Below are 11,805 nucleotides of genomic sequence, written 5' to 3'. Positions count from 1 at the left end.
GACAATTATCGGGACCAAGGCACAGAAAGAACATGACCTAAACCGATTTTCTGTGTTGTTTCCAACCCAGTCTCATAGGAAAACATTTTACATTCAGATTTTATTTTTTAGAAAGTACCAACACTCAGTGCACAAAGCCCATACTAAATATAAAACCACTTCATGTAGTGTATCCCACAGTCATGCCAGAACATTCAAGACATCCATAAGAAAGAGTGGAAGTGCAATGTTATTAAAAGCCAATTAACTGCATCAATTTACAGTATGCACAGTAAATGCATACCATGTCTAATCTCTGTGGAACATAGATTAAAGAAATAAAAATGAACAAACTTTATTTTATGACATACAATGTGCCTTGATTATATAAATAGTATTGTCAATAAAAGCATACTAAAACACTATTGTGTTGGATGCTTGTTGATAGTGGTAGAAATAAACCATGTAAACATCAAACAGTTACGAAACATAAATTTACACTAGACTAACAACACCAAAACACAGAGGTAACATAACATACTATCTTTGTATTTAAAAAATGTATTTAGTTACCACTTGTAGTACACTTGAACACATCTTTCATTCACTAGTACACGCAGTGTAGGCCTACTACAAGTGGTAGCTAAATATATATTTTTAAATACAAAGATAGTATTTTAAAAGTGTATTTTAGTTAATATTCACGGTGTCTCCGTGTACACTTAGACGATCTTAACTTAAGTTTATTTTAAGTACTAAAGGATCATGTTTAGTATATTAAGTACAAAATTAATGCCCGAAAATAGAGCACTTTAAGTACATTATGGAAGTGTACTTGTTTTTCACCTGGGCTAGTTTGTTTACATGATCAGAACGGAATAACAGCACTAAAACATGCTGCTTTGTGAACAGTTGCAACTGCATTTGCAGCTTTCTTCACTAGCGACAGTCTGCTATCCAGGGTTGCCAGGTTCTCGCAACAAAACCCTCCCTATTTGTACTCAAAACTAGCCCAAAACTCGCGTTTCGAGGGGGGTTCCCCGGTAAAAATCGCGTTCGCGGTGGTTAAAATACACGTTTTTCAGTATAATTCACATTCGAGGGGCTAAATATCACGTTATTGAGGTCGCTTCAACCCGCGGCTAAAGTAACACTAGTCCGCTGGAAAACCACGGACTTGGCAACACTGCTGCTATCACAGCGCCACGCAGCGGCGGAAGACACGCACGTAAACCCGGAAGCGCAAGCCGAGCTTTACACCAAACAAAAGCCCTCGGAAGCGTCGCGTTTTTTTTTATTCGGGTAAAGAGAAACTGAAGATTAAGTTTGAAAATGTTACCGAACAAAGCGCTCTCCGAAGACCGATATAAACCGCGCGGATATAATCGGATTTATTAGCTTTGATGGATCGATTCTTTATATGAGGATACTGTGATTTCTCTGTGTTGTACGGCTGCGAATCAGAATATCAGGTTTAAACTCTCTCTATTTTATGGAGAATTAAGTAAACCTGCGTCTGTTCTCTGTCAGCATTGTTCGCGTTCGTTGTGAGTGTTTGTGTCGAGCCCTGTTGTTGCTCATTATCTGATCGGACAGTCACAGAGAAAGGTGTTTATCCAGGATGACTCTGGCAGTGTTTTTTGGCTGTGCTTTCATAGCGTTTGGTCCGTCTTTCGCCTTGTTTGTTTTCACTATCGCCAAAGACCCGTTAAGAGTCATCATTCTGATCGCAGGGTGAGTCATGTGATCCGATCTCACTTACATCCTCATATTTAAACATCAATTATTCAGTGGAACATGCCAAAGTACCATAGTATTACCATGATGCCTCCACTATACTTTTTTGTAAGAGACTGGACAGCGGACAACACGTTATCCTTCAGGATATCTTTCTTTATATAATGTTTGGAACATTCTAATATTTTAAAATAAGCCTGATTTCCATGACATTTCTGTTTTGAGTGTTCATTAATCAAGTTTTGAAGTTGTTCTTGGCATTTAACAGGCCCTTGGAAGTGCTCCAAATGGCATGCTTGCTTACTGCTTACTATTTTTTTGAAGAAAAGTGTGTGAAATGGTATACAATAAGCAACAAATGTTTCAGAGTAGAGTGCTACAGTGTGGTCACGTGACAAACACCAAACATTAATTCAGCACAGCTGTCCAGGCTGATATCTTACAAAAAAATGTGCTAACTGTTCTTTTTTTAAGGCTTGTTAATAAGGCTTCATACTAGTAAACAACACTGAGCTCATTTCATAATTGATGAACTTTTCATATTGTGCAGAATTGGATCAACACTGAGCTGTCTTTAACTGAACAATGATATTTTTGGCAGTGGAAAAAGCGATATATTCAAATAATGATAAATTGTGTTTACACACAAATAGCAGCATTTTCTTTAGCAACAGGTGTGTAAATATAGTTAGGTGGCAGATATTTATACTTCAGTACATTATAAAACAGTATGCAATAACGTATTGAGTGTAAATTATCATATATATATAAATTTTAGCAGATTCTGGCAAATATAGCCGGTCATCCGGGTATTCCATGCATAAAGAAAATTTGCATACTATGCACAGAATACTGGATACTGCAGAGTATGGCATTTCGAACACAGCCCGTGTGTTTGTTTCAGGGCGTTTTTTTGGCTGCTGTCTCTGCTCCTGTCCTCTCTGGTGTGGTTCATCGCTATAAAGGCCAGTAACTCGCAGGATCTCAGTCTTCAGAGGGGCCTGCTGATTTTTGGGGTCTTCTTCTCGGTCCTGCTCCAGGAGGTCTTTCGCTTTGCATACTACAGACTGCTCAGGTGAGACTCTTCATGGTGCACCATACATGATAAGAAATCCACAAATCTTCAGTCTAGTTTCCATTAGAAAGTTTTCTGAACTGTTTATATATGCAAATGAGGCAGTATCTAATTAAATGTGCGCTTACAGTCAGGTCCATAAATATTGGGACATCTACGCAATTCTAACATTTTTGGCTCTATACACCACCACAATGGATTTCAAATGAAACAAACAAGATGTGCTTTAACTGCAGACTGTCAGCTTTAATTTGAGGGTATTTACATCCAAATCAGGTGAACGGTGTAGGAATTACAACAGTTTGCATATGTGCCTCCCACTTGTTAAGGGACCAAAAGTAATGGGACAGAATAATAAATCATAAATCAAACTTTCACTTTTTAATACTTGGTTGCAAATCCTTTGCAGTCAATTACAGCCTGAAGTCTGGAACGCATAGACATCACCAGACGCTGGGTTTCATCCTGGTGATGCTCTACTGCAACCGTCTTCAGTTCCTGCTTGTTCTTGGGGCATTTTCCCTTCAGTTTTGTCTTCAGCAAGTGAAATGCATGCTCAATCGGATTCAGGTCAGGTGATTGACTTGGCCATTGCATAACAGTCCACTTCTTTCCCTTCAAAAACTCTTTGGTTGCTTTTGCAGTATGCTTTGGGTCATTGTCCATCTGCACTGTGAAGCACCGTCCAATGCGTTCTGAAGCATTTGGCTGAATAGGAGCAGATAATATTGCCCGAAACACTTCAGAATTCATCCTGCTGCTTTTGTCAGCAGTCACATCATCAATAAATACAAGAGAAGCAGTTCCACTGGCAGCCATACATGCCCACGCCATGACACTACCACCACGCTTCACTGATGCTTAGGATCACGAGCAGTTCCTTTCCTTCTCCATACTCTTCTCTTCTCATCGCTCTGGTACAAGTTCATCTGTCCATAGGATGTTGTTCCAGAACTGTGAAGGCTTTTTTAGATGTCGTTTGGCAAACTCTAATCTGGCCTTCCTCACCAGTGGTTTACATCTTGTGGTGAACCCTCTGTATTCACTCTGGTGAAGTCTTCTCTTGATTGTTGACTACCTCCTGGAGAGTGTTCTTGATCTGGCCAACTGTTGTGAAGGGTGTTTTCTTCACCAGGGAAAGAATTATTCGGTCATCCACCACAGTTGTTTTCCGTGGTCTTCCGGGTCTTTTGGTGTTGCGGAGCTCACCGGTGCGTTCCTTCTTTTTAAGAATGTTCCAAACAGTTGTTTTGGCCACGCCTAATGTTTTTGCATCTTTCTGATGGGTTTGTTTTGTTTTTTCAGCCTAATGATGGCTTGCTTCATTGATAGTGACAGCTCTTTGGATCTCATCTTGACAGTTGACAGCAACAGATTCCAAATGCAAATAACACACTTGAAATGAAGTCTGGACCTTTTATCTGCTCATTGTAATTGGGATAAATAGGGAATAACACACACCTGGCCATGGAACAGCTGAGAAGCCAATTGTCCCATTATATTTGGTCCCTTAACAAGTGGGAGGCACATATGCAAACTGTTGTAATTCCTACACCGTTCACCTGATTTGGATGTAAATACCCTCAAATTAAAGCTGACAGTCTGCAGTTAAAGCACATCTTGTTTGTTTCATTTGAAATCCATTGTGGTGGTGTATAGAGCCAAAAATGTTAGAATTGTGTCGATGTCCCAATATTTATGGACCTGACTGTATTTGCATACTTTTCCAGAACAGAAATCTGAAGTTTGGATACTATCAAGTTCAAAATTCTTGTTATTTTTATTTTTTTTGGACACATTAAAGTTAAAAATATTGAGAAACAGTCAGAAAATGCTGTCAACGGTTAGAAAAACAATAGATTTTCACCATGTTTTCAGGAAAGAAATAAAAACCTGCAGAATATTAATAGGAATAAAACGGTAAGGTTTGGTGTATGTAAGAGCTGTGAAGCAGAGATTTCTGGGAAAACAGCCTTTAAAAATATGTATTGTAATTTAAATCTACAGATGCAAATGACTTGAATACTTAAATGTGTATTTTGTATGTTTTCTTTTCAGTAGTCATGTTATGGAAGCAAAGTAGACAAAAAAAAACATCTCAAAATTGAAATGAAAAAATAATACCGTCTTACCTTAAATTATAAATAGATGCCATGATTTTGGAATTCGTTCTGTTATAAGGAATAATAATGGCTGCTTCCAGTGTATGCTGTGTTTTCAGTTGTGAATTGCAAACTCGAGCAGTTTCGCTGCTGTCAGTTGATTCTAATGAACTTGGTTGTTTGAAACGGTGATTCATTTTTAACTCTTGTGTTGATTCATCAGGAAGGCCAACGAGGGTCTGGCTGCCATTAGTGATGATGACAGTTCAGCTATTTCGGTCCGACAGATGGCTTACGGTAAACTGTGCTCAGCTGTTGTTGTGTTTCATGTTTCACTTTGTTAGTCAGGTTTTATCAGCTTGTGTGTTTTGTGTGCAGTGGCTGGGCTGGGCTTCGGGATCATGAGTGGTGCGTTCTCAATGATCAACATCCTGTCTGACTCTCTGGGTCCCGGGACGGTGGGCATCTTTGGAGACTCACAGTATTACTTCATTACAGCAGGTGAGCTCCTGCAAAGCCTCGTGGGCCATGAGTAATCAACGGTTTCCAACAGCTTTCAGATGTGCTGTTTGTATGTCAACATATGACAAAGCATTTGACAAATGAGACAAACCAGTCCTGCTGTTGGGGAAAGATGTATATTTTATTTAGTAATCACTGAAAAAAAACTCTTTTTGTGAAAAACACAACACTACTTTAATATTTTATTCTGGATTTGGCCATGAAATATGGAAGCTGGCATTGAAAAACAAACATATGACAGCTGTTTTTTTTTTTTGGTTGGTTTTTTGTGAGACAGAATAAAGGTCATGTTGTTAGGTTCTACTTTTACAGGAAACACCTGTATATTACATTATCAAGAGGACATCTCTTATAATGCTTTGTTCTTGATTGGTTCAGTTTTTAAATATTATCATTTAAATGTTATGTTTATAATGCTCATGTAAGAACCTGATTTAAAATTTCTCAATGATACTAAAAGAATATGATTTTTGGCAGACATCCCTAACACTTTGATTTGTTTTTGTTCATTTAATTTTGGTCTGTTTTATCCCTTAATTGTTTTTTCTTCAATTTTAATATTCTCATGTATTACTACACTGCTATATAGTTTTGTACTATTTATAATAACAGGGTTCCCACAGTTATGAAAAACCCAGAAATAGCAGGAAATTTTAAAGTTGTGGTTTCCAGGCCTGGAAAAGTCATAGTTGTTCTAGTTTTGCTCATTATACTGACTAGAAATTGCTCTTTGAGAGTGCAATCCTTTTGGGAAAAAATAAATTAATAAATAAACTAATAATAATAATGTAAAAGTCCTTTAGTGCGACTGGGAAAGTCATGAAAAATTCATAAAAATTAGTGAGTCCTGACAAATTAAAACCTCTGTTATTTATTAAGGGGATTCCAAACCTGGATGAATTCTTTCACAAGAAAGAAATGCATACATTATTGAAAATGCATCTGTCTTCAAGGCAGTGTTCTCAACTGGGATGACTTTAATTTTTTTACATTTTAAACTGATTTAAAGTGTGATTTCTGGACCTGCTGAAATCTTATAACTCCATGGACATAGTCATAATGAATGTACAATTTTCTATATATGCCAAGAAATATTTAGTCAAGTAAAAGTATATTTGAATTCCTGAGATGATAGGCGGGGTCTTGATGGAGATGTTGTGTTTGCTGTCTGCAGCGCTGATGACGCTGGCGCTGACGCTGCTGCACACGTTCTGGGGCGTGGTGTTCTTCGAGGGCTGTGAGAAGAGCCGCTGGTGGGTCATCGCTGCAGTCGTCTCTCTACACTTGTTAGTCGCTGGCCTGGTGAGCTTTGCACGGACACCTCCATCCTTCACATGTCAACATATCTCTGATGTGAACTGACACTGAAAGACTTTGACTTCACCAGTTCAAGTCATTTCAGGTTCAGGTTCGTGAGAAAAGGTTTCACGGTTTCCACAACAATACGAAGAATGAACTATTTTCAACATTATTAATAATAATGTTAATCAGAAATGTGACACTGAAGACTGGAGTAATGATGCTAAAAATTCAGCTTTGATCACAGCAATAAATTACATTTTACTACATATTCGCTTAGAAAACAGCTATTTTAAATTGTAATAATGTTTTAGAATATTACTGTTTTTACTGTAAGTTTGATCAAATAAATGTTGATGTCTTCTTTCAAAAACGTTGCAATAGATCCCACACTTTTGAACTGTATCGTCAGTAAGCTTGGTAAATAAATTGTCATTAGAAATTCTCACAGCTTAGCGCCTGTAGCTTGTGATGGTGTAAAGTTACACCAGACATTGGATATGTACTCTGTGTTATTACATGGTAACGCTGCTTTAGACGGGCTTGCTCAGATGCAGCAGGAGAGCTTCACATTACCAGAGCATGACGTTACGGGACTGTGTTTCGGTTTCATACGCACAGCTTGGGTTATTTCTGTCTGTAAACTTTCCCCAGGAAATGTTATTGCTCAGATATTGCTTTTTTATAGCTCAGCAGACTTTGGCCCTGATTTTATCTTATATCACCACACATCTCAAATATTAAATGTGTCCAGTCTAGATCCAGTTGGGTCTGCGGTTTTATTATGGTATACATCACTTACTCTGCTACTAGTCTAAAAGACACTTTCTCTCTCCCCATGTGTCAGTCGCTGCTGAATCCGCTGTATGAGGGCAGTTTGCCTCCTGTGTACGTCATTACGCTGCTGATGGGCGTCTGGGCGTTCTTCTCATCCGGAGGATCACTACACAGCCTCAATGCATTCTGCACACGTAAGACACGACACTCACACGTGTGTCAAACTCGGTTCCTGGAGGGCCCTGCAGAGTTTAGTTCCAACCCTGCTCCAACATGTAGTTTTCAGTTGAGCCTGAAGGATCTGATTAGCTGGATCAGGTGTGTTTAATTAGGGTTGGGGCTAAACTCTGCATCCCTGTGTCTAAACAGTAATCCAATCTGAAGTGTGAGCTCTGTAGCGGTGTTTCCGAGCCCTGGGTTCGAGCACCAGGTTTGGAGGACACTGCTCTACAGTCATGTGTTTCCAGATGTTCATCATCGCTCTCGTTGTAGTCGACTGAGTATCACACATCAGCAGGCCCCCATATTTCCACAGCTGTGGATAGTAACAAAGTATTTTTACTCTTCTACCATATTTAAGTGTGTTTGTCAAGTATCTCAAACATTTATTCCACTGCATCCCAAAGAATAATATTGTACATTTCGGGGGGGAAAAAATCATTCTCGTCATTTAGACATAAAACAACACTTTAACTTCATTCATTTTATTTGTTTCCTCTGAAGCTGGATTCACAGAAATGTTCTTAAGTTAAGATTTTTTTTGTTTTCCAAGAGCTGTACATAGGAACATTCTAACAAACTTCTTAAAAAATGATTTAAGCATAATTATTATATGGCAGTTCTTGCCATAGGCTCAGATCAGCTACAGAAATAATAATACTGTAATAATCATAATAGGCATGCATGCTATTTTCATTGAGAATGAGAATTTAGGACACGCTATTGCATTTTTAATACGCCATGTGTTTTAAATAGTTATTTGTAAAGAACCTGTCTAAAGATGTAGCTTCCTCAATAGTGAACGTGTCCTGTATCTGTCTGAGTCTTATTTTTACTGCTAAAAATTGTTTTAAGTATAAGATTAAAGATATGAGTTGAGTTTTTACTGAGTTTGGAGCTTGTAAAAAGTCTTTAGGAGCTTATTTACGTTGATTTGTGAGAAGATTCTTTTGAGAAATTCAAGATTCTTTTGTGTGTTGTCTAAAGAAAAAAGATAAAATATTCGGTAACACTTTAGTATAGGGACCAATTCTCACTATCAACTAGTTGCTTATTAGCATGCCTATTATTAACATATTGGCTGTTTATTAGTGCTTATAAAGCACATATTCTGCATGAGCATATTCTACATCCATAATCCTACCCAATACGTAAAACTTAACAACCTTACTAACTATTAATAAGCAGAAAATTAGGAGTTTATTAATATCAGTTGTATTAATGGTTTATTAATAGCAAGAATTGGACCTTAAAATAAAGTGTGATCGAACATTCTTGTGAAATGTTGGCATCACTTTACATTTAATGCCCTATTTTGTTAATGCATTAGCTAACATAATCTAGCAATGAGCAATGCATTTTAAAGCTTTTTTTTTTTTGTCAGTAAAAATATATTACATTGACATTTTACTTTTATTGATAAGATAAAAAAAAAATGCATTAGTAAATTATGAAGTAAACATTGACTAATATTAATAAATGATGTATACGTATTGGTTATTGTTTGTTCATGTAGTTAACTAATGTTAACACATGAAACCTTAATTTTAAGGTCCATTTAACTATTTGTTTCAGTAAACTTCTAATTAGCTGCGTGTTAATAGTTAGTGCGGTGCTTGGTAAGTTTAGGTATTGGGTAGGATTAGGGATGTAGAATATGGTCATGCAGAATATGTGCTTTATAAATACTAATAAACAGCCAATATGTTAATCACAGGCATGTTAATAAGCAACTAGTTTATAGTGAGAACTGGTCCCTTTTACTAAAGTGTTACCAAACTTGTAAAGTTTTTGGGAATACAACATATTCTCAATTTTATTCTTAAAGCAGCTCTATGTAGTTTTGAGTATTTGAGTGTCTTTGGAGCCCCCTACAAGTAAGAGAGTGAGTTCGTAATTACAGTGCATTGATGTACACGTGCGTGGGAGAGAAACAGATCAATACAGTACTGTACCACACCAGTCCCAGGCCCTTGAAAAGCTTTTGTCTGTCTGATTGTTTCTGCAGGCAGGAAAGCTGAGGCGGAATCTTCCTAAGACGGTTTTTGTCATACCTAGCGAGATCTGGGACAACAGATGGGCTGAGTCTGCTGCTCGAATGAATGGCAGCGCTTTGTGAAAGAGCACATTCACCAGCTCAAACCCTGAGGGGATCCAGCATCAGCCATCTCAACGGGGCCAACGGCCGTGAGGCTGTCACAGAAACACTGTAAATAGCTTGATCTGAATGCAAATCAATAAGACAGATCTCTAATATTATTTTGTTTTAAAAGCATCATTGTCCAGCTCTTCTTGTGAATGTTTGTGGTTTTGAGTTTTATTTGCTGATTTCCTGTACGTTCTGAGTGAAGCCGCTTCAAGGGGACGAGCGATCAAACAGAGCACCAGTTTCACCCTCTTTTACTCATGTTATCATTATTATTATTACACACGTTCAATTCAATTCAAGTTTATTTGTATAGCGCTTTTTACGATACAATCGTTGCAAAGCAGCTTTACAGGAAACTAAGTTTCTACTATATATACACATACACATACACACACACATACACATGTGAAGAAGAAACCCAATATGTTTAAGTTAGGACAGACTTAACTTGGTAATTGTGTATGTCCACTTCGTACATGTGTAAAGTCCAGAGCATTTCCATTTACTGCTATTATAACCCTGAAGAGTTTTCATAATTGCTGTGTACATTTTGAAACGCGTGTGTTGTGACAAACAAATGCACAAGGAAAACATTTCAATTTCTCAAACGGAACGAATGTCTTAACCATTTCTGTGTAATTATGCAGGACAGATTGATGCTTGGTGGTCGTTTTTCATTTGTTTGGAGCTCATTTGATCAGTAGAGAACGGGAATCACAAAGCAACTGAAAAACTCAATTTTCAATATATTTCTGACAATTGAATGCAACTTTTACATATCTAACAGAATCTTCTGTTTGTGTTAATATGTGACCCTGGAGCACAAAACCAGTCATAATATTATAAAACCAGTCATAATATTTATAGCAGTAGCCAAAAATACATTGCATGGGTCAGAATTATCCTTTTTTTTTTTTTTTTGCCAAAAATCATTACAACATTAAGATCATGTTCCATGAAAATATTTTATAAATTACCTACCGTAAATATATAAAAACCTAATTTTTGATTAGTAATATGCATTGCTGAAAACTTCATTTGGACAACTTTAAAGTCAATTTTCTCAATACTTTGATTTTGTTTTGTTTTTTTGCACCCTCAGATTCCAGATTTTCAAATGGTTGTATCTCGGCCAAATATTGCCCTATCATAACAAACCATACATCAATGGAAAGCTCTCAAATGTCCAAAAAATGGACGCTTGTGACTGGTTTTGTGGTCCAGGGTCACATATGAACTGGTGCTGGGCCTGTCGGCCGTGTGGTCATCACAGTTGCAGTTATCTGACACTTACTCTGCTGCTGTATGTAGATCCACACTTGTCTTCTTAGTGAGTTACACTAACAGCTTTAATTCCTAACCCAGCACACTAACATCACTGCGTTTACTTGCACATTACCCGTTTTCTAGTCTGTTAGCCTTAAAACGCATCCAGCACACGCTCGTTACGGTACATCACAGACCACAGTGGCGTCTCAGCGGTTCTGTGTTGATGCGGCGTTCAGGTCTGTTTCTCTGGATGTTGGCAGCTCCTCGGTAACCACTAGCGTTCTGTGTTAATGTATTACGTTCTGTACTCATCCTCTGTGTCTGTATGCGAGTTGTTTCTGCTCTACGTTTGTCATCCAGTGTTAAACCTGTGCAGATGGAGCTCTCGTCATGTTCTGTAATTGGACACAATAACTCGGTGCTTTACTAAATTTCAATTACAAAAGGACTTCTTGTAATTATGTAACATTTTAATGCTGCTTTATAAAGTTTCTAAGAATATGACGTGCCAAACAGGGAATCAGATTGCTGTTCATATGCAAAATTGATTTGACAAAAAGATTAAAAATACCCTGTTAATTATTTTGTGGACTTTTCATGGAGTTATTTGGGGGAAGCAAAATATTTACAAATATTTAGAGGATGTGGTACACATATGCGAATCATAAATCTAGATT

The 11,805-nt window shown here is 37.5% G+C and overlaps 1 protein-coding gene across 1 annotated transcript; it reads left to right on the top strand.

Moving 5' to 3' along the window:
- Positions 1 to 1,220: 1,220 nt before the first annotated feature.
- On the top strand, positions 1,221 to 11,711 carry zgc:114200 (Gamma-secretase subunit Aph-1b-like). Its single transcript, XM_058790070.1, has 7 exons — positions 1,221 to 1,713; positions 2,621 to 2,791; positions 5,117 to 5,190; positions 5,272 to 5,394; positions 6,590 to 6,717; positions 7,562 to 7,685; positions 9,719 to 11,711. Exons 1-7 carry the CDS (start codon positions 1,601 to 1,603, stop codon positions 9,745 to 9,747), a joined length of 762 nt encoding a protein of 253 aa, XP_058646053.1. The 5' UTR covers positions 1,221 to 1,600; the 3' UTR covers positions 9,748 to 11,711.
- Positions 11,712 to 11,805: the final 94 nt, after the last annotated feature.

Source organism: Onychostoma macrolepis, chromosome 10, assembly GCF_012432095.1.
Source record: "Onychostoma macrolepis isolate SWU-2019 chromosome 10, ASM1243209v1, whole genome shotgun sequence".
NCBI lineage: Eukaryota > Metazoa > Chordata > Actinopteri > Cypriniformes > Cyprinidae > Onychostoma > Onychostoma macrolepis.
This window is presented reverse-complemented; position numbering and strand designations above follow the sequence as displayed.

Coding starts and splice junctions, on each gene's coding strand:
- zgc:114200 (XM_058790070.1), top strand. CDS start 1,601: ATGACTCTGGCAGTGTTTTTTGGCTGTGCTTTCATAGCGTTTGGTCCG. Junction 5,191..5,271: donor GGTCCGACAGATGGCTTACG/GTAAACTGTGCT, acceptor TTTTGTGTGCAG/TGGCTGGGCTGGGCTTCGGG. Junction 6,718..7,561: donor ACTTGTTAGTCGCTGGCCTG/GTGAGCTTTGCA, acceptor CCCATGTGTCAG/TCGCTGCTGAATCCGCTGTA.